This window comes from Malassezia restricta, chromosome IV (assembly GCF_003290485.1).
Source record: "Malassezia restricta chromosome IV, complete sequence".
Lineage (NCBI taxonomy): Eukaryota > Fungi > Basidiomycota > Malasseziomycetes > Malasseziales > Malasseziaceae > Malassezia > Malassezia restricta.
In genome coordinates, this window is record NC_040196.1 from 492,503 (window position 1) to 518,247 (window position 25,745).

Here is a 25,745-nt window from a genome sequence, read left to right on the forward strand (position 1 = left end):
ACCAGAAAAAAAGTCACGTGGCATAGCGCTCCAGGCACGCACGAAGTAGGTGCCAATCTTGCCAGGCATGTTGGACGGCCCAGTGCAGGGTCGATGACGATGACGTAGAGGGGAGCGCGTCTTTGCAACGCTGGATGTACATGGTGGATAGGCGTGCATGGCACAAGCGAGTGATGCGTTGGCACGCCGCGCGAACGTGGGAAGGAAGAAGGGACGTGTCGGCGGACGCCGCCTCGTAGCCGTAGACGTGCTCAGAGCACAGCCCCAGGGCCAGGCGCCACAGGACCCAGCTAGCACGACCAGAGGCATCAATAAAGATAGGACACTGGCGATCATGCCGGTTGGTGTGTGATACGGGCGCAAAGTCATACACGCCACCGGCAGCATCGACGTACGCGGGAGGCAGGCCATCGTCGCCTGAAGCGCGCTGAGCATCTGCCGGCTGCTGGGGCTCAGTGACATGGCGGATCGACGGCGCATCGCATTCAAGACACGCACATAATTGCGTGCATTCCTCGGGGACACGCATGTCCCAGCTGCAGCGTTCCCAGCCGCTCTTGGTATCAAGCACAAACCCATACTGGCACAGCAATTCAGCATTGCCAATTTCTCCATAAGAATTGAGTACCTCCTCACCTGGATCGATCGAATCTATTGCGCGGACATCGACCGTGCCTCCCATCTCAGCTGAATACGCGTCCACATCCGACTCAATCTGAGCATTATTGGGTGCGCCATGGTTCAATAAGTCAGCAAATGGTACCATAGAGAGGCCATGGTATAGATCCACCACAAACGCACGACTCGATACCCACGAAAATGCACGCATAAACGCGGCCCATGAAACGCGTGCACCAAGTGCCTCGAGCATGATCCGCTCGCCTATAGTGTGCCATACATGCCGCAACTCTGAGCAGCTAGTGCCGATGTACTTGTAGCCGGCTGACCACGCATGTTCTTGGCGCCGCAATATACGTGACGCCTCCGTCCCCCGTAGCCATGTCGCCTCATCCGACGACGGATCCCATGCGAGCGGCAGATGCACGTCCGGAAAAAGTGCTAAATAGCTAGCGAATTTTGACGCGTCCCCCAGCTCCGCCTCATACAAGACGCAGAATGTGAGGGATAGGACAGGCGTGAGCGAGGCTTGGACATTTTGAAAGGCCGGGTGATGTGACAGCGCACTGTGGCGAGCACAGAGCAGCGCCTTGCAGGGGATGCGCGCTATGACATGGCCAGCAGGAATGGGATCGCTGGCAATCACAGCCAGGGTGCCTGGTGCAGACGAGTACTCTTCCCGCGCGTCAGACCCCAGCCGCACCACATCGACGCTGTCGTCCCAAGCCGCCAGGTCCATGCAGAAAAACGCCCATTTGCGCGTCTCCACATCCTGTCCCACCACGATGCCCAAGACGCTGTATGTGGGTACGTCATGGCAACACTTACGCAGGCGGCCTCGACGCACAAGTGACCGAAGCGTCTCTTCTCGCGCTGTTCAGCACGTTCGGCGACATTAGTGACATACAGCTCCCAAAGGAGACGGATCACGGTACGTGCGTCCATGCTCACTCGTAGCCACCAAGCACCGCGGATATGCCTTTATTACATTCACAGAAGAAGATGACGCGGACGACGCTATCGACAACATGAATCTCAACGAAGTGCATGGTGTATGTAAAGTCGTGCTGACCCCAGAATGTCATTACAGTCAACGTGGCCAAGGCACAAAAGATCCTCCCTAACGACACGCGGCGGCCTATTTGGGAGACGGATGTACGTTTCACGCACTCACAGCAGGCTTGGCTACAGGAGCACAACACAGCTGCCTCGGAAGACCACTAGCTGACAGAGGAAAAACAGGTATATTGGGTCTACAGACGATGGATCTTGTCGTCTTCGCGATGTGCAAGAAGCTTGGCGTCCAAACAGCCCGTCGACGGATTCTTGCACTCCATCAACTCCTGCCACCAAGGAAACAAAAAGGCGTTCACAATCAGCTTGAACCACGGCGTGAACGCCTGAGGATCGAGCTCGTTCATCAGACTCTTTAGCTCTTCGATCGAGACCCACCGAGTGTCACCCACTTCATTCTGATTCACATGCACATCCACGGTGGCGGTAACGAAGAGGATGTAATCGACTGTATGTTAGTGTTATTGCCACGTACTTTCATGTTCCCCCCAGAGTCCGTCGCTCGGGGCCAAGTAATGAATACGCGTCAAGAACTGAAACGCATCAGTTGGCACTTGTGACGCAGAAATACCCAATTCATGCTCAAGTTTGCGCTGTGCGGCATTCTTAGCTCCTTCCGAGCCATGCAGCTCCGACTGGATCGCCAACGGATGCGAGCAGCATGTGTTCGTCCACATGTCTGGAAATGTAATTTTTTCCGAGGCCCTCTTTTGCAAAAGCAGCTTTCCGCTCAGGGGATCAAACAGAAACACTGAAAACGCGCGGTGCAGCAAACCCTGGTTGATGTTGGTCATGAGGTGACACTCCTTCTTACTTCCATCTCGGATCATGTGGTCCTCTCTATCCGTCACAATGCATCGCTCCTCCATAAGACGGATCTGCTCCTCGTCGTGACCTTGTAACGATGCATCATAGCCTTGCTCCGTCGACACCTGTGCCGCCATATCTCGTATCAGGCCAAGCATCTCGATGCGAGCCCTGGCGCCATGACCCACGTATCACGTGACCACAGCGCGTGCCGCGCACATTTTTTTCCTCGTTCCGCCGACCTGATGCTCGATGGCGATCTTCGTGCATGTGGGCAACATCAGTTGAGACCCTCGCCGTTCCATATCAGCCAAGTACTTGGTACGTATGCAAGATCTGCACGTTTGCACAAAGACGAGTTGGCATGTGCCCATCACCCCTGAGTGTCCTGGATTCGAGACCCAAGGGCGCACAAGAGGGCCAGAAGTTATTAGCTCTAGCTGAGTGCGTTCGCGTGCAGCCTTTTGACGATCTGGTGGCTAACCTTGCAGCTACAGCGGATCTAAGTAGACGGTCGTAGAGTCCTGATTCTCATGTTTCTCATCTATGACAACTCTTTCTCCCCGACATCCCATCATTTCAGTTCAGCTCATTATAAATACATGCATTCAAGGTGCGACAGACGGTATTTGCCAGACACCCAGACATTCTAGCGTAGCATCTTCAGAAAGCCCTAGTGCGCTGTGTATTGCCTGCGTGGGAACATCAGACTCTGCAGGATATGTCTTTGCCTCATGAGGCGTGGCATGCATCTCAAACAAGAACCACCGGTCCGAAGTTTCATGTCCCTCAGGCTCGCATACATAGACTTCGCCATACAATGACCATGGCGCTGGAACATCACGTCGCAGCGAATCAGTAAAAGAGGCAATCTGAGCACCGACATCCAACGTGAATGTTTTCAAGCGATACGCTGCGTGTATCGGGTTCTTAGGAAACGAGAGTGCGGCGCGGTTCAGCTCAAGTATACGAGCTACGCGTTCATCCTCCAAGTTATTTGTGCATACAAGGAATCGAGTAAAGTTGGCTGTACGTCAATATCATGATCCATGGACATACATTGGGTCATCTGGATGCTTTTCGCTAGAACTGGCATGCCGAACATTACGGCACACAGTTCAGAGGCAATGGCAGCCACTCTACCAGGAGGGCTTTGGTTCAGTTTAGCTACAGCCTCAGCCGTTGAGTGTGAAGGAATCCGCAATGCATGAGGCAGATATTTGTTCAAAAATTTCTCACACTGACCCAAGGCTTGTTCGTGACTGTGAACTTCCTTGATCGACTCGAAAGAATTGGGTATGATCGACTTTACAATCAAGGCATGCGCCACGGTCAAATCAATTTCATCGACAATCCTTAGACCGTGTTGGGAAAAAAGATGGGAGTTAGTCAGGCTTTCCAGTGCCTCATGCACAATCCCTTGGGTGCTATTTTCAATAGGCAAAATCACCACCACAGTGTGGCCTAAGCGTGCATCCTGTGCGCCATGTAACACTACCTCTCGGATAGATGTTTGAGGCGCAAGCTGCAAGGTACCCTTTCCGGAGAGTTTTAGCACTGCCTGATGAGAATAGGTACCCAATGGACCCAGAAACACAACTTTGATGGATTCAGGCGTCTTGGCTGTTGGGTCCATGTGAAGCTGCAGCCGGGGTCACTGATGTATCAAGTGGAGGTCACATCTGTGACCCTGATGTACATACCAAGTGCATGCGACCGTCATGCAAGTGGTTCACTTATGTCAGAAATGTTTCCGCTTTTTTATTGGACGCTCCACGACACATGGGGCGCCTTGCCGATGTATCAATGCATCCGGACGCTATCTTGGCAGACGAGCTGATGTGCAAGTGACTTTTTTGGGCATTTTACAAAACAAGCTTAGCAATTATAAAATCGTCCTTGTGACGGACGTCGGCTACTCGGGCACTTTGCACCTCCCTCAAGACTGATGCGGCTCTTCCTTCGCCTTGCCCTTGGCCTCGTTGCTGCGGCCCATGTTGTTCTGGCGAGCTCGCCCACAGGCTTGACAGTTCATTTGGAGCGACGTAACTTTCTCCTTAATGACGACAACACGGTGAACTTCAAGGCTGTAGCGAACCATGCTAAACAGCTTAGTCACAAGTACAATTTTTTGATGAAGAAGTTCAAGGATAACATGGGCAAGGACCACCCCCTTCTCAATGCGCTTGTCGAAGCCCTAAGCAAGCGTGGCGAGGGTGAGGTTGGTCTCACTGATATCCGCAGCGAACTTCTTTGGGCTGGTGAGATCCAGTTTGGCAACTCGAAGTTCAAAATTGATTTTGACACCGGTTCTGCTGACACGCTTGTCAATCCTGGTGCCTATGAACCGCGCAAATCATCCTCCTCCAAAAAGACGTCCGACGAGTTTGAGACTTCGTATGCCGATAACACTCGTGCTGTTGGTGCCATTTACACGGACGATATGGTCTTTGGCGGTTTGAAAGCCAAGAATGTGGCTATTGGTCTCTCGAGGTCCAAATTTTCCGATGACGGCGAAAGCGTTGGTATTGCTGGTCTGAGCTTCCCTTCTATCCAGGCCTTTCCGAAGAAGTATGACCCGATCTTTGTGGCTCTTATGCACCAAAAGGCCGTGGCTGAGCCTGTTTTCCAGTTTACGTTGAAGCCTGGCACCGGTTCTACCTTGCACCTTGGGGGTGTCGACTACTCCAAGGTGAAAGACAAAATCGACTATGTTAATGTGAACCCTGACGACGGTTTTTGGATCACCGATGGTTCCGTGCAAGGTGTGAAAACCAAGTTTGTCATTGACTCTGGCACTACTCTTATTATCGGTCCTATGGATCAGGTACTTGAGGTCATTTCGAAGTTGCCGGGTGTCACCCCACACTATAACCTCGATTCTCTTCAAGCCACCTTTGATTGCTCACGCCCACCGACAGTCGATTTTGAGATCAACGGCAAAAAGTACAAGCTTGACAAGCAGCAGGCTTCATACGGCACCTCCTTTGGCCGTTGCGTTCTCAGCATCATGGGACAGCGGGGTTTGCCTATGCACGCTTGGGTCTTGGGTGATGCTTTCATGCAGGGCGTGTCAGTTGTATTTGACATGGGTCGCAATCGTATGGGCTTTGCTCCTAGCGCTTAGGCTTCGGTATAAAACTTCATGAAGCTGGTATTCATGGATCAACTTTTGACACATCATGCGTTTACCTTCTATCCTTTCAGTTGAGATGAAGCTGAACGCCCACATCTTGATGTCGTGTTATTGCTATCAAACTATATACGTGCCGATCGCCTAAAGGGCACGCCATTATGTACGTAGTATTTATGAACATGTGCTTTATCTTCACGTCGCCCTTCACTCTCCGACTCTAAATCCATATCTGCACGCCATCTCATACTATCTCAGGCCTGATGCATGAGGTTTTTACGCTGTAGGAGAATTATTGCTCTATATTAATGCAGGTATTTACTTCTTGATGGCGTTGATGATTTTTCCGAGGAATCCACCGGGGCGGTCACCGGGCGTTTCGCCTGTAGCGCAGCAGCAGCAGCTGGCCGAAGGGCTAAAGTCTTTGGCATCCAGACACATTACACGTGCTTTGCGGTTGTCCCAACCATCGTCCACATTAAACGTACAGTGGAACATGCACATGACACGACCATCATTGGTAGGGACGAACGAGGCGTGTCCAGGACCATAGGGACCGCCTTTGCTGCGATCACTGGAGAGCAAAGGCGAGTCACGCTTTGTCCATGACTTAGGATCCAAGGGGTTTTCGCCCGTGAGCAGCAAAAGACCGAGCTTGTAGTCGCACGTCCAGCTACCGTGGGCACTGTACACGATACCGCGGACATTGTTGAATTCGACATATGAGGGACCCTCGTTGATACCGCGCTTACCACCATCGGGGCGCTCCCATTTGTACGTGGGTTTGGAAATTGTTACGAGGGTTTCTGGCATAGCCTGCTCCGGCGAAGCCAGTTGGACCAAGAATAGGTCCTGCTCCGTGTCCGAGTTGTCACCCACTGGCCAGCCAGAGTAGCAGCAGTACAGGTTGTTACGAATAAAGAATACTGTCGCGTCAATCGCCCAGTGATCTGGCACACCCTGAAGCGGACCCACAAACTGCCAGCCGCTCGGGTCCATGGGGTCCTGTGACTGCGACCGTAGGATCAAGGTGCGGTGCGAAGCAGGGCCCTGACCGGGCTTTTCCCCACTAAAGTAAATGTACCAAACTCCATTGATGTTATGAAGCTCTGGCGCCCAAATACCGGGAGCCCAGCCAGAGCCATCTGGCTTCCACACCAGGCTCTTCTGGGGCTGGTTAAAGTCCTCGATATTGTTCGAGGCCCAAATCTCAATACGATTACCCAACGTGAAAGTGAGATAGAAAATCCCGTTCCACGAATAGACCCATGGGTCAGGCATATCTACATTGGCAATAGGCCGGCACGACATGATGAGAAAGCGGGGGAAGGATTGTCGCCGTGCTCGGACCATTTTAAATGCGGGATTATTGAGTTGGCATGCGTCTATGATTACGATATCATGATAAAGGGCAACGCCACATAGCTTCACGTGCACGTGGTTTTGTGGAGATCATAGCCGCCGTGATTCGCTATATTCGTAGCAAACGTGGCATGGGCGAGCCCATAGCAGCAATAGATGACGTGAGGTACCCATCAGCACACGCTGCATGACCAGCCTAGGCAAGCAGCATGGCGATCAGCACAGTTACATAGGGACTATTGATCATTCATGTCAACGGGCATTTGTGCTTTCATGGCTACTGAAAATATGAATTATCGTCTTCGAATCACTTTCGAGATCTAGGACCGAAAATGCGACTACCGCGCCATGTTTGATCGAAACTGTACTGCTTTTGTTGTCCTGCGCTTTGCTTGCACAACCCTGGTCAGAGAGACCGTGCGTGGCATTGTTTCTAGCTCATCAGGAGGTTTACTAGTAGAGTAGCATTGTGCTGGTGCAAATGAATTCGTCTGGCCAGCCAACATGTGCCAAGCAAGCTAAAGTGACGATACAAGTACACTTTTTTGGTGTTCGTATGCTACAGAGTTTTTTGACTGGACGTTGAAATGTCAGGAGCAGATTGAAAGGTGCAGTGTCTTTTTCTCATGGAAATGAAGACCAGCATTGTCATACCTGATTAGAGCATCATGTCGATGTGCGACCTCAAATACATTTGCCTCAACATCGCATCAACGCTGGCCGCAGGGTGCATCAGATCGAGGGCGTTCACCAAATGCCTCCACCCTGGATGTGTCTCCACAGCTTGGCACTGGCAGCTTGTGGCACAGACCTACGCGTCCGAGCCATCGTGGCAATGGCCAACTCCACATTGCTTCATGTCTCGATCACATCAACTTCCATGGCTTGCACACTGCCTCCCTATCATCTTCGACGGGAGCGAAGCAGAACCGTTCATAGCACACGAGCCTCTATGGTTTCAAGCTTTAGGTGTGTAAAACTACGTTCGTTTACCGTGAAATTCTTGGAGGACTACATCATAAACTTTGAGCAATAGCATTGTGCACATTATTATCTGACGATAAGATGGATTCCACTCGTCAAGATGACTTGAGGGACATTAAATGATGACACATCCTTTACAGCCTTTCTTTTCACCATCTTGGCTGAAATGTGCAGAAGTACCCTTCTCACCAGGAGTAGCACTTGAGGGAGCAACATTGTAGAGAGAGGGTTGGTTCCGCATAAACCTCCGGATTTCGCGAACAAGGTCATTGAACGCCTCATCAACGTTGATTCTTTGCTTCGCCGATGTCTCGACAAAAGGACAACCAATCTTTTTTGCCATGGCGTAGCCTTCCATGGTGCTTACCTGTCGTTCCTTCTCGAGGTCGCACTTGTTGGCGACCATGACCATAGGGAAATAGTCCATGTCCTTCACGCGCAAAACTTGCTGGTGAAAAGTAGCCATTTCTGCAAAGGAACTTCGACTTGTGATACTGTAAACGAGCAAGAAACCCTCGCCAGAACGCATGTATTGTTCGCGCATCGCACTAGTGTAAGTCATTCGGGTACGTACGAATACTCTTCCTGGCCTGCCGTGTCCAGCACGTCGAGGAGCACCATTTCGTTATCAATCATGCACTGCTTGCGATATGAATCTGGAGGCGTGTGAGATACGCGGTACATACCTTCGATGGTGGGATCATATTCATCCACAAAGTGGTTCTGACTGAATTGGATGGTGAGAGCAGACTTTCCGACACCGCCCCCACCGACGACCACAAGCTTCAGTTCTCGCAAAAGTTTTGACTTGGATGGTTAGTTTCAGTTCCCTATCGTACGCGCGCCGTGGACGCTTGTGTCGACATACCTTGGGCATGACCTTGTCACGCTAAGGAACAAACAAAAACCAATGTGATTTCCTTTTGAGCTTTTTGAAGTCAAAAATGTGCCGGGTGGTGTGTTGCTAGAGCAAGAAACGCTTCTTGATCAATAGCCGGCACAGTCCCGTGCTTCCTGTGGGATCACAAAGTGTCCGACGTGCGGTGCCCCAACCGCCCCTTCCGTTCGTCCCACGTGACCCAAGGGGCTGGCTGGGTTGTGTGGCGTGTTCCTACTGGGTCCGCTCATACAGGTCTATGACACACCTCTGCACGCCCTGAGCACCTGGGGCGTTGAGGCGCATGCAGAGCGGTGTCCGATGGAAGTAGGACCAAGGCCCATCGAGGAACATGCATGGAAAAAACAGCGACGGCGGCCTGTATCATACAGGACGCAAGCCATGTCGGCGGCAACGACGCAAAGTCATGAGTGGTACCACCATCGGCGGTACGTCGTCGTCGTTGACGCAGGCTCATCAGGATCGCGCCTCATGGTGTACTCTTGGCGGAATGCTGCATGGGAGCGAGACATGCGTATGGCGCAGGGTGAGCCACTTAATGTGCTTCCGCATCTAGAGCGGGGCAGTGGTCCCTCTGTATCGGCACCGTGGCAGGTGAAAATTGAGCCAGGCTTTTCGTCCTTTGCGGGACGCACACAAGACATCCGAGGATACGTGAACCAACTCCTCACTCATGTCCGCTCTGTGGTTCCACCAAATGCATTACCACAAACACCCATTTACATTATGGCGACAGCTGGCATGCGAATGCTCAAGCCTGAGGTGCGTCAGGCCATTCTTCTCGAGACGTGCCGCGTGATACGTGAACAGCCGTTCTACTTTGATCCTGATGTGCAAGACTATGCGGGTGCCGATACCGATACAGCGTGTGGTGGACATGTGCGCGTCATCACGGGTGAAGAAGAGGGCATGCTTGGCTGGCTTGCTGTCAACTATCTTATGCACGAATTCGGCCCACAAGCATCGACGGTGGGCTTCCTGGATATGGGCGGTGCGAGCTCGCAGATTGCCTTTGTGCCAGACTCGCATGATCAGAACTCGCGCGACCTGTTCCATGTCACGCTGCACCGTTTAGATGCGTCTCTCGATACGCACAATGTGTTTGTCACGACATTTCTTGGCTATGGCACGAATGCTGCGCGCACACGATACCTATATGCGCTCTCCGAGCGTCTCGGAGCACCAAGGACGCTGCCGGATCCATGCCTGCCCAGGGGTCTGCGCATACCCATGGAGAATGGGGCGAGCACCGTGCACGGCACGGGCTCGTATGCCGAATGCCTAGCAGCACAGCAAGTACTGCTAGATCGACAGGCGACATGCCCGCAGCATCCGTGCCCTTTCCATGGCGTGCATGTGCCGCCGATTGATTTCCGCGACAAGCAGTTTGTTGGCGTGTCTGAGTACTGGTACAGCACCGATGACGTGTTTCGCATGGGCGGTGTGTACGATCATGATCGATTCCACAGGACGGCCAGCGACTTTTGTGCATCTGACTGGACTCAGCTCGAGTCGAAATGGCACGCTCACGAGTATCCCGAGCAGGTGACCAACAGCCGATTGCAGATGCAGTGCTTCAAATCGGCGTGGATGTCGACGATCCTGCATGAGGGCTTCCAGCTACCGCGCGCATCGAATCTTACTACGTTTCAGAGTCTCAACAGTCTTCGTGGACTGAGTGTCAGCTGGACGTTGGGCAAGGCGCTCCTTGAGGCGAGTCGCGATGCGTCTGCCCTCAAGCCGCTGCCCCCGGCGCCTTTCGACCCTGTTCCCTGGGCGCTTGGGCTGGGTGTGGGACTCGCTTTGTTCTTTGTCTGCCGAAGACTGTATCGACGAGCCCACTGGATGCGTCTAAGGGATCATGACCCGACGGAAGCGCACGACCTGACCGTCACGACCATGACTCCTGACGACGACGCGCTCGCTTTGACGCCCTCACGCAGGCCCAGCGCCGTGCGCATTGTCCCACGGCACTTGGCCTACGAGCGGCCCGAGCAGCTGGCAAGTGCCGGATTCCCGTCCATCTCCAAGGCAAATGCTCACACTCTCGTGAAGCAAATGGATGCACCTGCCGCTGTGATACCGACGGGCGTGTCGCGTACCAGCTCGCCATCGTCGTTTTCGCCGCGAACGCCCACTTATCGTCCTGAAGCAGCGTCTTCCGATGCCTACGTGATGTCAACCTCCGTCGCTTTGAGTCGCGCTCGCAGTCCTATGCCTCCGTCGAGCCCTGCGATACCCTCACCGTCCACGACTCCCTTCGACCAGGCCCGTGCCAGTCCCTCCCACCTCGGCACACCCACTAGTGCCACCGCACCCTTTTATGCAGAGCTCCGCGGGCGTGTATCTCCTGCGCCGCCATGAACGACGCAGGGGCCCACCCGCGTCCCATGTTGTAGACCATCTAGCGAGTCTGTCTCCCCCGCCCAAGGTGGAGGTAGTGGAACAACGCGTTTTCGGGCCGCGTACGTTGGTCTTGTACGTCGACGACAGCGGACCTGCTGTTGGCATGTCCCGAAGTGCGGCAAATTATGGCAGTCTTCTGGCAGAATACCTGAAATCGCCTGATGATCTAGCCAAGATCCCGTCTCTGCGCCGAAAGCTTGTGCAGGAGCATGCGTCGCTCTCTGCGAAACTCAAGATGGGCGCCAAGGACCAGCTGGAAGCCACCCGCCAAGGGCTGCTTCAGCTGCAGTCGACGCGCCGTGAAATAGCAGGGATACAAGAAATATTTGCTCAGGTCGAGGGTCTTTTCGATGAGCCCGGGCGTGGATCTGGTGACGCGAGCGAGAATCAGAGTTTCCGGCTGATCAGCGACTTGTCCCGGCTCCGTCGCGCATTTGTACAGACGACAGATATCCACGAAAAATTCAAGGCCATGTCTCAGGATGTGCAGACCCTATCGCATGTGTTGCAGCAATACCAACGCGACATTTATGGGCCAGCGCCGGAACTCTTGGCGCTGCACTACAAAATCTCGCAGTGGGAGACCTTCCGCAACGAGGCATTGCACTTGGCTGGTACAAGTGCACCAGATACACGCGAGCAGCTCATTGCCATGCTTGCGCCACTCGAAGCTTTGCTGGATGCCTTCGAATACTACATGATCACGCTGTTCTCACACACGCTCGAACTCGCACGCCGCGGCCAGTCGAGTGTCGTCGTGCGCTTTGTCAAGATCATGGAGCGCGAGAACTATGAGGACGAGCGCACAGCGGCTATCCGATTTGCGAAGCATGCCAAGATCGACGGTGCAGCTCGATTCCATGGTATTGCGACGTACGGCCACAGTATCAAGCTGTACTGGCACAAGTTCCAAGACACGCTTCGAGGATCAGCGCTTCGGCGCCTCCAGGCGCAATGGAATGCCCTGCCCGAGCCAAGTGCAAAAGGGCTGCACAGCCAAATCCACTGGCTCTACGACGAGCTCGACCTTGTGCGTCGCTACGTGGTGCCGCTCTTTCCCGCCAGCTCCCATGTGTACAAAATCTATGTCCAAGCGCATCACCGAGCACTAGGCGAGCTGCTGCGTGTCCAAATGCCGTTAGACGAGGTGGATGCTGCGTCTCTGCTCGAGCTGTACGACGTGGTCCATGCACATGAGCATCGCATGCTCGATCCGAAGCGGGGTATCGAAGCGTCATGGCTCGAGCCGTCCTTGTTCGGTGGTCGCGAACACAATATCATGGACGACTATGCCGGTCTCATCACCCGCAAAATGGATGACTGGACGGAGACGCTCATGTACGATGAAGTGTCTGCGTTTGTGCACCGCGAAAAGGCACCAGAGGAAACCAGCGAGGGCCTGTACCAACTTTCTTGCTGTGTCATCTTTTTCCGCATGATGCAGCAGCAAACGGACCTGGCAGCTCAGACACACAACGGGGACTTGCTGGTCCGTGTCATTGAGCATGCATGTAATGTCATGCACAAAATGCAAGCCACATGGATGCAGATGGCACAGCAGGAATTCAAGAAACAGACGAGCGCGAAGCATCCTGATGACGTGAATGGCGGCTTGGTCGAGTACCTCATTGCTTTGGCCAACGACCAGCTGTCGAGTGCCGACGAGTGTGAGCGGCTGCTGCACACGCTGGCGGAGGCAGCACCACCGGAACGCCGAGGTCGTGTGCGAGAGTTGCTTGACACGGCTCTGAATGGATTTCTGGACATTAGCAAGCACTGCATTCAGCTGCTCGTGGACATTGTGATGTTTGATTTGCGACCTGCCTTCAAGGACATGTTCACATTCCCAGCGTGGTACATTGAGGGCACCACGGCCATGATCACAGAAACGGTACGTGACTATGCTGGTGATTACGCTGCCCGTCTCGAACCGAACCTGTACGATGTGCTCTCCGACGACCTCGTGACCCGCCTGCTCACGACCTACCTTACGACGCTCCGCCAATCAGCCCGGCTGCGCATGCCCAAGGCTGCTGAGCGCTTCAAAGTCGATATCAGTGAACTGCTGAATCTCATCGCCGCGATGCGTCCCCCTGACGAAGCAACCTCGCGTGTCGAAGTGCTGCATATGATCCATGCTATTCTCAATGCCCCTGCCTCCATGGTTTTCCTACCGTACTGGACATTTGCCAAGTCCCACGGCCCGAATTTCGCGTTTATCGAAGCGCTTCTTCGTGCGCGAGATGACATGGACAAAAGCGATATCGCAGCTATCCTCGAGAGCGCGAAACGCAAAGTACGCCAAGAACACATACCCGATGTGCCTGAGGGCGGCCCGACGATTATGAGTGCCGTGTCGCAAGCACAAGCGTCGGCCCTCTCCAATCTGTTTTCGAGTTGGAACACCGGGGCCGAAGGCATTGCATGGAGCACCTTGGCCCAGAGCGCCCAGAGCTACCTTGGCTCGGCCGGTTGGCGCCGCGACGCGTAGGTAGACAGCTATCTAGGCATGTCTATTTTTCGATATACTGTTGTACAAAAGTGATCATTAGTTGTCCTGGACATGGAGGTTCGCTACGCCCTCCGATGGCACTTGGTCATCCGGGCGACCCTGCTCCCAGCCGCTAGGCATGTATGTCGACATGTCTATTGCACCATCATCGTCATCATCGTCGTCATCAGCTAGGATATCTGGGTTCATAGCGAATATCTCGCGTCCACTCAAGCCAATCATCTTGTTGGCCTGTGCTTGTGACTGCTTCTTCTGGCGCACCGCCTCTTCCTCGGCTGCCTTCTTGTCCAATCGCTCCTTCTTCCACTTTTGGAACGACTCGGGCGTAACAGGTGTCAAGTTCTGACCCAGTTTATGACGTGCGCTTTCCAGGAACTCCTCCAGCGAAATCTCATTCGCTTTTTCTAACGCCTCACGCTCCTTCCGCTCAGACTTGAGCACAAAGCCAGGGGGCAATGCATGGCGATACATGCACTTTTCACCACCATTCGGGCATTCCCAGAACCACCCGTACTTTCCGTCTTCGACCGCTTGCAAGAAGTACTTGCAGACCTTGTCTGTGGTCGTACGCGGATTACCATGCTTCATATTAATCACCTTGTTCAGATGTTCTTGATCCCACTTATCCATAGTGTCGTTCTTCTTCTCCTCTTCTGCGCTGGCCTTTTGGTCCCGAGTGTCTGTATACAAGTCTTTCTTTTGGGTTTTCCGCTGTGCATCATGCGAATGTGAAAATTTGCATCGCGTGCCCTTATCACACCGTCCTGCCTTCCAGAATGCACACGTCAAGCTTTTAGGATCCACACCGAATGGAACGTGCGGTTGCACTATAGGTGGGCCTTCAATTTTCATGCGCTTCTCAGCCTCCGCCTTAATGCGCTTTTCTTCCTCGCGGCGCTTTTCTTTGGCCAGGGCCTCACGCGACTTGCCTGTCTGTTGCTGCTGCTGCTGAATTACCTTGATTTGCTGTTGGGCTTTAGCACCCTTCTTATTTTTCATACCAAAAGTCTTATCGACTGTGACTTTGGGGGCTCCGCCACTGCCACCACCACCTTTCTTATTCTTCGGTGCCATGATGCTATCGTGTGTTTCTAAAAAAGTGGTGGTCCATTCAGCACACCATGGAAAAAACTGGTGTGACTGTCGGCCGACACGCGTTCTTCTTGACTTACGTACGCTTTCACGCCAGAGATGGAGAAGAGGGGGGGGGGGTGAAAGGGCCAGCCTTCCCTATATTGTCGCTCTACTTGCGCGCTCACATCATGCGCACAAACCCTCATAGCAGTATATATGCACGTAACAAGGGCTCTCAATTCTTCGTCGCAGCCACTAAACTTGGTGCATCCAGGTGCACGTAGATACTCGATTGGATGCACGCTCTGCGGCGGAGGCTAGGCGTGCTGTACCAAGAATGAAACAAATATATCTCTCATGAGCGACATTCCTCCTCTCCCTGCGGCTCCGGGCATCAGCCACGAAGGATAAAATTTCCGCGAACCGCTCTTCCCCATAGAAGCACGTGGTCTTGGCAGGGTTCATTTTAGTCTCGCAGGTCCGTGCCATGCCAAAAATCGGTATTATCAACGGGACTCCGCCGCATCTTTTTAGGTTATATAATGAAACCGCGTCCCTAGCTGCTGTCGCCAACAATCGTCATGTTCCGCTCTCTTATCGCTCTGGCTTTCCTTGCTGTGCCCTCTGTGATGGCCGTCCACGCCGGTCAGGGTTCCAACCTGTACTGCTTCAAGCCCATTGAGGACGTGTCCAACCCAGCCTACGCTTGGGAGGTCGACTTTGACAAGACAAACACTGTCTGCCGTACTCTCAGCTCTGGTTCCACTGTTCCCAGCATCTACAACACTTGCCGTGTCGCGCAATACGACATGAAGTGGTTCAAGGAGCGCTGCGAGGATGACAAAATCCACAAGGCTGGCAGGACGACGGACCCTACCTGGTAATGCTGAGGATGAGTCCTTTTGTTGAACCATGGATGGTCATTGTTATGTCGTAGTTTGTCATTGTCAAAGTTGTTTTTGAGTTTACGCTTCTTAATTGAATTTTGCATTAGGTGTGCTCTTGACTTGTTGGTGAGCGTTGGCCATGCTTGGCCGCCCAGATATGTCGGGTACCGTGGTGCCAAATTTGCTGTTCAATTCACCCTCTCTCGAGGAGAGTAGCATGATATGATTCTGTCCCATTCTGCGAGGGCAAGAATGTTAGGAACAAGCGCTTGTCGCTAACCGTCGCCACTTCCTCATAAATATGCTCACCAGAGCCAGAGTGGCATGGATGGTTTAATATGGAGAAATTCATATTGGGATTTTGAAGTACCATACTTGCATTCGTTCAAAGGTGCCTGCCACTAAGATATGCTCACTGTGTCGGATGAGCGAGCTCTATACATACCGATGCGTCCGCAAAAGAGCAGCAATGAGCCCCTTATCTAGCGCTCTTAGGCTTTGGTGATGAAAGGAAGTACCTCAGAACAGAGCCCTCAAGAGATGGTGCCACGAATCCTAGCAAGGCCCAGGGCCAATCCTCATGAGCAAGTCCACACTGTGTGCCTACCACACCAGTCCTCAAGATGTCCTTTACCGCAAAGTCCCCAAGGCAGGCTTTATCGTGCAGCTCCACTGATTAGGCTTCACCGTGCAAGTCCTCAAAGTATGCTTCACCGTACAAGTCCACAGGGTAGGCTTTACCGTACAAGTCCCCACGCACAGCACCCAAATTAAGATATAAAAGGCTGTGAAGTCTCCCCCATCATGCAGCATCAACCATCATGTTCCGCTCTGTTATTGCTTTGGCTCTCCTTGCTGTTCCCTTTGTCTTGGCCTCCAACTCGAAGGAAGAGTCCGATCTTTACTGCTTCTGGCCCCTTATTTCGCCCCTCAACCCAGGTTATTCTTGGGAGGTTGACTTCGCTAGAACAAAGAGAATTTGCGAGACTCTAGGCTCCGGCACCTATGATATCGAAAATTACAACACTTGCAGGGTGAAGCCTCATGACGTGAAGGCGTTCAAGGAGCGTTGCGAAGAAGTCGGTTCATTTAAGGCTGGATCAACGACTGTCCCTACTCTGTGAAGGGCATGAAGCACATGATATTGTGGCCATCGCGATGTGAATATAGGAACATCATCGATTCGTAGTTTCTGTTCTCTTCGTGTTTCAGGTAATTGTTTCTGCTGAATGCTGTATTGGACGTCAGATATACTTCCGTGTGTTTCTTGCTTTTGGGCAGATATTCAGCGTGGCGCATCTTGATAAATGTGCAGTATGAGCTGTCCTTTTTATGCACTATGATAAGATATCTGACTCTTCATGTTGCAGAAGTCAAATGCAAGAGTTCAAATTCTGGCTCTCCTAGATACCTCAGCACAATGACATGATCGCAAGCCGGCGCAACTCAAGGCCGGCACGTCCCAGTACGATGTAGATCGAAAGATCGACCTGGTGGCACAGACCAAGGCCATGAGTGCGCTTCGGCCGACAACCAATTGTGCCTGGCCTTTCGTGCGTAACCTTTGGCGTTTCACGGACCATGGCACTGGCTACAGACTGGCCAGTGCAGCAATGGGTCGGCCTAGACAAGCACCCTGGGCTGCGGCCAGAAGGCGAAGAGAAGAAATTATCTGGAACATCAGAAAACAGAAAGGAAGACGATGATTCCGATATTCTTGATGACTCGGTGGCCTCGATTGATGACAGCATATCCCAGATTAGTGTTGAGCCACCACCCTTACCGCCGGCACCAACGGGCGAGCTGACGCTTTCTTTCATTTTTTCACATGGTCTATCATGGAAACGTCGAGCCCTTCTATTCACAGCTGTGGTTGCCATCAATATCGGCTTACCTTTCATTAATGGTCTGATGCTGGGCTTTGGCGAAATTTTCGCGCGTGCCTTCATTGCACCATACATTGGACTTGCACCCCCTTTACCCACCAACCGGTACTCTGCATCACCTGCTGATGTTCCTGCGCTACCTATCTCTCGATGGGCTGGCATCCGCTCTTCCCTGTCACGCCTGTTTTCCTTTGCATAAACGTTCCTTTATGAAGCTCTAGATGCTACGTGTTCCATCTCTACGGTACCAGTGCACTCCAGGAATGCCATTTTTGCTGGATCAAAGCCATCAAGCTCGTCGTATTCGAGACCATCACTGTACCAATTACGTGGTGGCGAACGATATTCATAGCACTCGGTCCACGACCACGGAGGCAAGTTCCACACATTGTCCGCGACGGCCAAAGACTGTGTTGGCGGCCAAGCTCCGGCTTCACGCACATACCCTAATGTGCTAGGCTCACTTGCCCAGCGCAGCACATTAATCAATTGCTCATGACTGAGACATTGTTCTGAGTCGACATGGAACAAGATGTGCCTGCGCAATTCCACAGGGAGGCGTCGGAAAGGAAAATGGTCTCGCTCTCCATCAGGGGGCTCGATCCATCGAGACTTGCATCCTATGATGCGTGCAGCACCTAGAATGCGTGCAGCGGCTCGTTGGCACACGGCCTGTTGATACTGGTTCATTTCCAGCTGCTCCATCACGAGCTGGTACCAATTTTCACGCGACACGGCGGAATATGCTTCCCATTCTACACATGGTGGCACATTTTTTGATGCGGAGTTCAGAGAATCAATGCCTGTAGAAAACAAATCAATGTTGATGAGGCTGGTATTGGGTGGACATGCATCTAGGATACTGGGGGGCAAATCCACGAGGCCGCTTGCTGTGGCTTCGCATGCTCGACGCGAGCCAATGATGGCATGTGCGATCGCACGTACGCCTTCCCAGCCAAAGTGGTTCCCATTCAAGTGGATAGACTTCAGACCACGGCATTTCTTTGGAGAACTCAAAAATCGGGCAATACTGTGAGCTGCTTTCCAAGAGCCAGTGTCTGTGGAGAATGTATTTACAGAGAGATGTAACGCAAGGAGCGACGTGCCGGTATCAGGCAAATGATCAATGAAAGTGGCCAGACCTGCATCACCAAGCCGATTTGCTGTAATATTGAGGCGTCGCAGGGAGCAGTGCTTCATCGCGCAAGCAAATGCGCGGATATCTTCTGTACCTGCCTTTCCCAATTCATTTGCTTGAATTTCCAGAACAGAAAGGAGTCGGTTGTTGTTTAAAATTTGAACAAGACCACTTGCTTGAAACGATTGTATATGATTAGACGAAAAGTCCAAGTACCTTACGCCAGGCATACTTCTTCCATACATCGATGGTTGGCTAGCCACTTGGCCCCAAAGATCAAGAAGGCAATCTAACACAAGGCGACACCGTGTGTCATCTAGGTCACTGAATTGTGCGGACACCAGGCTCACATCTGGTCCCTGCTTTTTCAGCTGATCAAGGAACTCTGAAAATGTCTCATCTTCACGAGAATACGCCACGTACTTCATATAGGTGGGCACCTAAAGCACTGTCCGCACCCGTCAGAATGTCTGTGCGTGCGAGTTCTGCCTTCGTGTCTGACTAATTACAGGAGCATGGATTTTTTCTCCCCCGCTGGACCCGCGGTCGGCTGATCACATTCACCATGGATGGCGGACGAACTATAGGCGTGCTCGGTGGCGGCCAACTTGGGCGCATGTTAGGAGAAGCTGCATCTCGTTTGAACGTTACAGTACGATTCCTAGACGCTGGTGAGCATACGCCAGCGAAGCAAATATGCAGTGTGCCTGCATCCATCGGGGGTCCCCGCCACGTTGATGGCAGCTTCGCTGACAAGGCCAAAATTCACGAGCTTGCTTCGCAGGTGGACATTTTGACGGTGGAAATTGAGCACGTTGATGCAGATCAGCTCCAAACGGTTCTGGATGAGGGTCTAGTGCAGGCCGTGCACCCAGCTCCGTCTACGGTGCGCTTGATCCAGGACAAATATGCCCAAAAGATGCACCTTCAAAAGCATGGCATCCCCGTTGTCGATTCGGTTCACATTGAACCGAGTAGTAACATGAAATCTGCTGTAAAGGACGTGGCCGAAAAGTTGAGCCTGCCGCTCATGCTCAAGTCTAGGACACAGGCGTATGATGGCCGGGGCAACTTTACTCTGAAGTCCGAGGACCAAATCGATGCAGCGATTGAGGCACTGGGAAATGGTTCACGTCCTCTCTATGCTGAGAAGTGGGCACCTTTCGAGCGGGAGATTGCTGTCATGGTTGTGCGCAGTGTAGATGGTACGGTCGTATCGTACCCAGCCGTGGAAACAGTGCACGAAAACAGCATATGCCACAGTGTGTACGCCCCGCTTCGCACGCACCAGCCAGAGTTGCCAAAGCGTGCGTGTCAAATTGCGGAACGTGCGGTTGCCACATTTGAAGGTGCGGGCATCTTTGGCGTGGAACTCTTTCTCTTGAAAGACGGCACCATTTTGTTGAATGAAATTGCGCCGCGTCCACACAACAGTGGTCACTATACGATGGATGCATGCGAGACAAGCCAATTTGAGAACCACTTGCGAGCTATTCTTGGGCTCCCTCTCGGCAGCACGGCCCTCAAGGTGCCCAGCGCGGCTATGCTCAACATCCTGGGCCTGGCTGACTTGAGCAAGGATCGGGATGCCCTGGCCAAGACACTGGCCCCCGTTCTCCGAAGTCTTTCTGTGCCCGGTGCTACTGTGCATCTATACGGCAAGAGTGGATGTCGTCCGGGACGCAAGATGGGGCATATCAACGTTGTGGGACCCAGCGATGCCCACGTTCGTCATCGCATGTCTCAGCTGCTTGACGAACTTGAGCGTGCTCAAATCGCTGCGCATGAGTCCAAGCCTTGGGATGCTGAAGCGGCCAAGAGACGCGCGGCTGTACCTCCTCCTGGTGCGCCCAAATCGCCGCAAGACTTTTCGCATCCAGAAGCTCTCGTTGGTATCATCATGGGCTCTGACAGTGACTTGCCCGTCATGATGAATGCCGCTCAGACACTCAAAGACTTTGACGTTCCATTTGAGCTCACGATTGTCAGTGCTCACCGCACACCCGAACGCATGCGTGAATATGCCACTAGTGCACGTACGCGTGGCATCCGTGTGATTATTGCTGGTGCTGGTGGTGCCGCTCATCTTCCTGGCATGGTGGCAGCGCAAACCTGCCTTCCTGTCATTGGCGTTCCAGTTAAAGGGAGCTCGCTGGATGGTGTGGACTCTCTACACAGTATTGTCCAGATGCCTCGAGGTGTACCTGTCGCTACGGTGGCCATCAATAACAGCATGAATGCTGCCCTGCTCGCCATTCGTATGCTTGGCACAGGGATTCCTGCCTACGCTGACAAGATCGAACGCCATATGCACGATATGGAGGCAGGTGTCATGGAAAAGGTCGAACGACTTGAGCACCAGGGCTGGTGGTACGGTTCGCCGGCCAAGTAGATAGCTGCAAGGCGCTAGAGGGCAGGGGATCCCTATGTAGGACATGGCTTGAGGTGGCAAAATTTTCCGGAAAATACAAATTCACCTGACCTGACCGAGCCATCTCGGACCACAACTCTTTCGAGGTCCTCATGCCGATGCAAGCGTTTCGTCGATTGTCATCCCTGACGTCGCACCTGCTCCCTCAAGAAGACACAGAATTTGACTATGTGATTGTGGGTGGTGGCACGGTTGGCTGTGTACTCGCCAACCGTCTCACAGAAGACGCGGGTGTGTCTGTGGCTGTAATTGAAGGTGGGCCATCCGACGAAAAGGAAGACCGCGTGCTGAACCTGCGCCGCTGGCTCGAGCTACTGGACAGTGATCTTGACTATGGCTATACTACGACTGAGCAGCCGCGTGGTAACTCGCACATTCTTCACTCTCGTGCTCGTGTTCTTGGCGGCTGTTCCTCGCACAACACGCTGATTTCTTTCTTCCCCTTCAATGCGGATCTCGACAACTGGCGCGACTATTATGGATGTCCTGACTGGGATGCCAAGACACTTCAACCGTACGGATCGCGTCTCAAAATGAACATTGTACCCATCGCACCTCAGCAGCGTAACCACGTTGTGCGTGACTGGGTCAAAGCCAGCTCAGAGGTGACAGGTGCGCCAGTGTTCGAGGATATGAATGCGCAAATCGCATTCCGCGGTGGCTTCGACAAGGGTGTCGGCTTCTTTAACATTTCGTACGATCCGTACAATGGCTATCGCAGTAGTGCTAGCACGGCGTACATGCATCCCATTCTGCCAAATGGCATGACGCCACGCAAAAACCTACATATGTTCTTTGAAACCTGGGCTCATGCGCTGGAGTATGATGCTCAAGACCCTCTTCGCGTGCGTGGTGTGCGTGTCACTACGAAGAATGGCGCGTCGAAGCTGATCCGTGCTCGTCGCGAGGTGATTCTCTGTGCGGGTGCCTTTGACACGCCACGCCTGCTCCTCTTATCAGGTATCGGTTCCAGGAGTGACCTGGATAAGGTGGGAATTCCTTGCCGCCACGATTTACCGGGTGTTGGTCTCAACCTGAATGATCACCCCGAATCGATCATTATCTGGGAGACGCGCCACACCCCTCCAGAGACCGTCATGTCGTCCGATGCTGGTCTCTTTGTGCGTGCGCTACCACAGAATGCCGAGCCGGTCCCGCACCCCGGCCCTGATCTCATGTTCCACATCTACCAGGTGCCCTTCACGGAAAACACAGCCCGCGAAGGATATCCTTCGCCCGAGCATGCTATTTGCATGACGCCTAATGCCATGCGCTCACGAGGACGCGGCAAGCTCTGGCTCGCAAGTTCTGATCCTACGGCTAAGCCCATGATCGACTTCAAGTACTTTGAAGACAAAGATGGCTACGACGAGCGCCTGATGGTGGAAGGTATCAAGATCGCTCGCAAAGTGGCTCAACAAGAACCTTTCCGTCAGCACCTCGTCCGTGAGGTCGCTCCAGGCCCGGCTTGCCAGACGGACGAAGAGATTAGCAAGTATGCTCGCTCTGTTGCCCACACCGTGTACCATCCTGCAGGCACATGCCGCATGGGAACGCCTAATGATGCTTCGGAAGATGGCAAGACTGTGGTCGTGGACCAAAAAGACCTCAAGGTCGTCGGAATGCGTTCCTTGCGCATTTGTGACGCCAGCGTACTCCCCACGCTGCCTTCAGTGAATCCCATGCTGACCATTCTCATGGTAGGGGAGCGTGGCGCTGAGCTGATTCGCAAGGATGCGTGGGTGAATGGCGAACGCCGCACGGATTGGTAGATGACGATAGACAAAGTATTAATACAAGTTCTACTAGTTGCTACGTTCTTGTTCTACACCAAATCCTGTACAATGTGAGACGCAAGAGTGAGAAGTAGGTTGAATGCTTCATCACGCCGAGTCATGTTCGACAGGAAGAGCGTGTTCTTGCCATGTCGAGTAATTTTCAGACCATGCGAATCCCATATACCCAAGCGAGTCGTGTGTGTTTTGCGTAGGCCTTCCATTTCTTCTAGACTCGTCACATACAACTTACTCGCATGTCCTTTGACCAGCAGCGGTGAAAAGTAAAAGTGTGAGGGCGTCACGTTCAAGTGTCCAGGCACGCCATAATGTTGACAAAGGAAGCTATCCAGCTTGCGATTGTCCATCGCTATTGCTTTTCCTTTAGATGCTTTATCGGTGGGTATATTCAAGTGTGACTTTCCCGTCCGCTGCTGCGTTTGTGAAATACGTGTATCACCCAGTGAGGGCGACGGCATGGACGGCGACATCGAGCCAGAGTACTTCATAGTTGAATTTTTAGTTTGAGCGAGCCAGGCCTGGTACCGTGCATGGCGCGAGCGCAAAAGCTGTATGGCCCATTGAGCATCCGTCGGTGCACCAAGCACGGCCCACCACAGTGGGTTTAATGCACGGCGATAACGTGGATACAATGTTTGCAATGGCATCAATGCAAAAAAGGTAAAACCACAAATGAAGAAAAATACTTTGAGAATGAGGGCAGGACTCGAGAGCGTCGCAAACACCACAAGTCCAAATAACAAAATCGATGTACGCCGACTGGCATTGGGGTTACGCCAAAGCAAAAGATTTTTGATTTTCTCATGGAAATCGGCCACGTCTCCAGCAAATACTTGACTTACCACACCATAAGTTCTTGCCCAGCGTTTATACAGATCTAAAATGTCTAGCCTGCTGCGTCGCTTCAGGCGCTCAGCAAGGCGATTCGCATGTTGCCCACGCAACATACGCTCGTGCACGCGTCGGTGCAAGAGCGACTCATCTTGGGGAAAGAAGCGGAACTGCAACACATAATAGAGCAGTACAGTAAAAAAGGCAGTAGGCAGTAGATCCGAGTACCACAATACAAAATAAATCATCGCAGCCGCGGCTGTTCGACGTGGCTCCTCCCAACAGTACAAAGTACGTAAGTAATGCACAAGCTGTTCCCAAAACGGCGCAATAATGTACAATCGTTCAATATGGGAACGAGCTCGGCTCTCACGGTACTCTGTGATAGGTGCTTCATCCAAGTCATCCGGAGCGTATTGTTCGACGAGGGCCAAAATATATGCCACACAAAAAGCAATGCCATCCACATGTGCATCATCAAGGAGAGGCGTTTTTCTTGCATGATCTTTTCCGATACGCACACGCTTGGGCGACTTGGGCAAAGGTGACACTTCCACGTTATCCGAAAAGTTATCTTCACCCGAGTCCAGAGCTATATCCACCTCGTAGGGTTCCATCGCCACATTTATGCGTGATTGCCTGGATACAGCAGAATCTCTACCGCTCATAGTAGAAGTATTTTGACTGGATTCAGGTCTGAGTCCCTTGGGAGAGTCCATGTCCTCGTTCGGTGTATAGGCGGCGGCGTCAGAGTAGTGTTCATTTGGATCGTCATGCGACTCTAGCATGTACAAGCCACGATCCACATGCATCAGCAGGCGTGATCGACGGTGACGCTGAGCAAGCTTCTCATTAGGAGCAAATGGGGTGATGTCATCATCATGCTCGTCCGATGAATACGCAAAGTCAGACCATTGCGGCATGCGCATAAAGTGCCGCGTGGCATGCGGCAAATGCACTTCTCTTGTATGCCGACTAAAGTGGTTGAGGAACTCATTTATTTCCACCTCGTCGAGTTCGTGCAGCGATTTGTTTACGCCCATTAAACGCGACCCGTTTGAATGCAGCTCATCACCAAAGTCTCCCTCTTGTTCTGGAAATAAATCGGGCTCATCAGTGATGGTCCAATCATCATCATGGGGTCTGGGTGACCCATGGGGGCTGGCAAGTTCCTTTGGCGAAGAAGGTGTTGTCCTGTTTGTGGACTTGAATACATGCTTGGACCGGCCAGATTTTTTGTTCAATTTTTCTTCGAAAAAGTCTGTGTTTTCTCCAGAATCAGCCATGATGGCTTGCTCCGAGCCTGAATAAAACGAAGATGGAAGATCGTCTATATCGCTCGCACCATTCTCTCCCTTGTCACTGGTCTTATACAAATCAAATGGTGAGTAGTCTAATCCGAGAAATGCAGGAATTTGTAAAGAGGCCATCAAAAGGTTTGGTCCCAACGACTCTTCTGCATCGTCGGGAAACTGTCCAGGTGCCGTAAGGTTATCAGCATGCTCATTGTCATGTTGCATAGATGACTGCTCTGCATCAGACAAGTTGCGTTGTATCGGGATAAGGGGCACATCAGAATTGATGGTTGAAAAGGTAGGTTCATCAGGTAAATGTCGCGGGCCGTTGTTCGTCCCGGAGACTGATCTCGATATGGAGCTCTGTGGTGCATCGTGCTCTGTAATAGATAGAGTCGGAGGAGCGGCAACACTGGATCCCTGCTTCGAGAGTTTTCGCAGCTCTGAGACATCCGGAGGGGTGTGACGGGCAGAAACTTGTGAAGTTGTCGAGTCCGGATCTGTGCGAAGCGCGTCCTTGGGGTTGGGCGCCTTTTTGTGGACAAGGTCTTTTAGTGCATTCAAAACACCTCCTTTTTGCGATTTACGCCTAGTTCCTGATCTTTCCATGGCT

At 52.6% G+C, this 25,745-nt stretch overlaps 16 protein-coding genes across 16 annotated transcripts; 8 read left to right on the forward strand and 8 right to left on the reverse strand.

The window, feature by feature from the left end:
• Nucleotides 1-13: 13 nt before the first annotated feature.
• On the reverse strand, nt 14-1,357 carry MRET_2656 (SET domain protein; the record flags this gene model as incomplete). The annotated part of the gene is made up of 1 exon (XM_027629283.1): nt 14-1,357. The coding sequence occupies one exon, from the start codon at nt 1,355-1,357 to the stop codon at nt 14-16; it is 1,344 nt and encodes a 447-aa protein (XP_027484948.1).
• Nucleotides 1,358-1,403: 46 nt separating this feature from the next.
• Nucleotides 1,404-1,842, forward strand: MRET_2657 (peptidyl-prolyl isomerase E (cyclophilin E); the record flags this gene model as incomplete). The annotated part of the gene is made up of 5 exons (XM_027629284.1): nt 1,404-1,425; nt 1,451-1,549; nt 1,576-1,670; nt 1,696-1,773; nt 1,798-1,842. 5 exons carry the CDS (start codon nt 1,404-1,406, stop codon nt 1,840-1,842), a joined length of 339 nt encoding a protein of 112 aa, XP_027484958.1.
• Nucleotides 1,843-1,871: 29 nt separating this feature from the next.
• MRET_2658 (isopentenyl-diphosphate Delta-isomerase) lies at nt 1,872-2,657 on the reverse strand (the record flags this gene model as incomplete). The annotated part of the gene is made up of 2 exons (XM_027629285.1): nt 1,872-2,140; nt 2,168-2,657. 2 exons carry the CDS (start codon nt 2,655-2,657, stop codon nt 1,872-1,874), a joined length of 759 nt encoding a protein of 252 aa, XP_027485250.1.
• A 110-nt stretch (nt 2,658-2,767) lies between these two features.
• Nucleotides 2,768-3,009, forward strand: MRET_2659 (uncharacterized protein; the record flags this gene model as incomplete). The annotated part of the gene is made up of 2 exons (XM_027629286.1): nt 2,768-2,943; nt 2,991-3,009. 2 exons carry the CDS (start codon nt 2,768-2,770, stop codon nt 3,007-3,009), a joined length of 195 nt encoding a protein of 64 aa, XP_027485251.1.
• Nucleotides 3,010-3,107: 98 nt separating this feature from the next.
• On the reverse strand, nt 3,108-4,135 carry MRET_2660 (prephenate dehydratase; the record flags this gene model as incomplete). The annotated part of the gene is made up of 2 exons (XM_027629287.1): nt 3,108-3,526; nt 3,559-4,135. 2 exons carry the CDS (start codon nt 4,133-4,135, stop codon nt 3,108-3,110), a joined length of 996 nt encoding a protein of 331 aa, XP_027484900.1.
• Nucleotides 4,136-4,447: 312 nt separating this feature from the next.
• On the forward strand, nt 4,448-5,626 carry MRET_2661 (secreted aspartic endopeptidase; the record flags this gene model as incomplete). The annotated part of the gene is made up of 1 exon (XM_027629288.1): nt 4,448-5,626. One exon carries the CDS (start codon nt 4,448-4,450, stop codon nt 5,624-5,626), a length of 1,179 nt encoding a protein of 392 aa, XP_027484899.1.
• A 324-nt stretch (nt 5,627-5,950) lies between these two features.
• On the reverse strand, nt 5,951-6,943 carry MRET_2662 (hydrolase, family 43 protein; the record flags this gene model as incomplete). Its single annotated transcript, XM_027629289.1, has 1 exon — nt 5,951-6,943. The coding sequence occupies one exon, from the start codon at nt 6,941-6,943 to the stop codon at nt 5,951-5,953; it is 993 nt and encodes a 330-aa protein (XP_027484898.1).
• Nucleotides 6,944-8,093: 1,150 nt separating this feature from the next.
• Nucleotides 8,094-8,855, reverse strand: MRET_2663 (GTPase KRas; the record flags this gene model as incomplete). Its single annotated transcript, XM_027629290.1, has 4 exons — nt 8,094-8,526; nt 8,553-8,634; nt 8,665-8,785; nt 8,847-8,855. The coding sequence occupies 4 exons, from the start codon at nt 8,853-8,855 to the stop codon at nt 8,094-8,096; spliced, it is 645 nt and encodes a 214-aa protein (XP_027484897.1).
• Nucleotides 8,856-9,176: 321 nt separating this feature from the next.
• Nucleotides 9,177-11,240, forward strand: MRET_2664 (nucleoside diphosphatase; the record flags this gene model as incomplete). The annotated part of the gene is made up of 1 exon (XM_027629291.1): nt 9,177-11,240. One exon carries the CDS (start codon nt 9,177-9,179, stop codon nt 11,238-11,240), a length of 2,064 nt encoding a protein of 687 aa, XP_027484903.1.
• A 145-nt stretch (nt 11,241-11,385) lies between these two features.
• Nucleotides 11,386-13,773, forward strand: MRET_2665 (exocyst complex component 3; the record flags this gene model as incomplete). Its single annotated transcript, XM_027629292.1, has 1 exon — nt 11,386-13,773. One exon carries the CDS (start codon nt 11,386-11,388, stop codon nt 13,771-13,773), a length of 2,388 nt encoding a protein of 795 aa, XP_027484902.1.
• A 57-nt stretch (nt 13,774-13,830) lies between these two features.
• Nucleotides 13,831-14,868, reverse strand: MRET_2666 (CCCH finger DNA binding protein; the record flags this gene model as incomplete). The annotated part of the gene is made up of 1 exon (XM_027629293.1): nt 13,831-14,868. One exon carries the CDS (start codon nt 14,866-14,868, stop codon nt 13,831-13,833), a length of 1,038 nt encoding a protein of 345 aa, XP_027484989.1.
• A 2,468-nt stretch (nt 14,869-17,336) lies between these two features.
• On the forward strand, nt 17,337-17,840 carry MRET_2667 (outer membrane protein TOM13; the record flags this gene model as incomplete). The annotated part of the gene is made up of 1 exon (XM_027629294.1): nt 17,337-17,840. One exon carries the CDS (start codon nt 17,337-17,339, stop codon nt 17,838-17,840), a length of 504 nt encoding a protein of 167 aa, XP_027484901.1.
• An 8-nt stretch (nt 17,841-17,848) lies between these two features.
• MRET_2668 (uncharacterized protein) lies at nt 17,849-19,207 on the reverse strand (the record flags this gene model as incomplete). Its single annotated transcript, XM_027629295.1, has 1 exon — nt 17,849-19,207. One exon carries the CDS (start codon nt 19,205-19,207, stop codon nt 17,849-17,851), a length of 1,359 nt encoding a protein of 452 aa, XP_027484905.1.
• A 137-nt stretch (nt 19,208-19,344) lies between these two features.
• Nucleotides 19,345-21,171, forward strand: MRET_2669 (phosphoribosylaminoimidazole carboxylase; the record flags this gene model as incomplete). The annotated part of the gene is made up of 1 exon (XM_027629296.1): nt 19,345-21,171. The coding sequence occupies one exon, from the start codon at nt 19,345-19,347 to the stop codon at nt 21,169-21,171; it is 1,827 nt and encodes a 608-aa protein (XP_027484904.1).
• A 131-nt stretch (nt 21,172-21,302) lies between these two features.
• MRET_2670 (choline oxidase) lies at nt 21,303-22,982 on the forward strand (the record flags this gene model as incomplete). Its single annotated transcript, XM_027629297.1, has 1 exon — nt 21,303-22,982. One exon carries the CDS (start codon nt 21,303-21,305, stop codon nt 22,980-22,982), a length of 1,680 nt encoding a protein of 559 aa, XP_027484942.1.
• Nucleotides 22,983-23,035: 53 nt separating this feature from the next.
• On the reverse strand, nt 23,036-25,741 carry MRET_2671 (uncharacterized protein; the record flags this gene model as incomplete). The annotated part of the gene is made up of 1 exon (XM_027629298.1): nt 23,036-25,741. One exon carries the CDS (start codon nt 25,739-25,741, stop codon nt 23,036-23,038), a length of 2,706 nt encoding a protein of 901 aa, XP_027484943.1.
• Between the last annotated feature and the right edge of the window lie 4 nt (nt 25,742-25,745).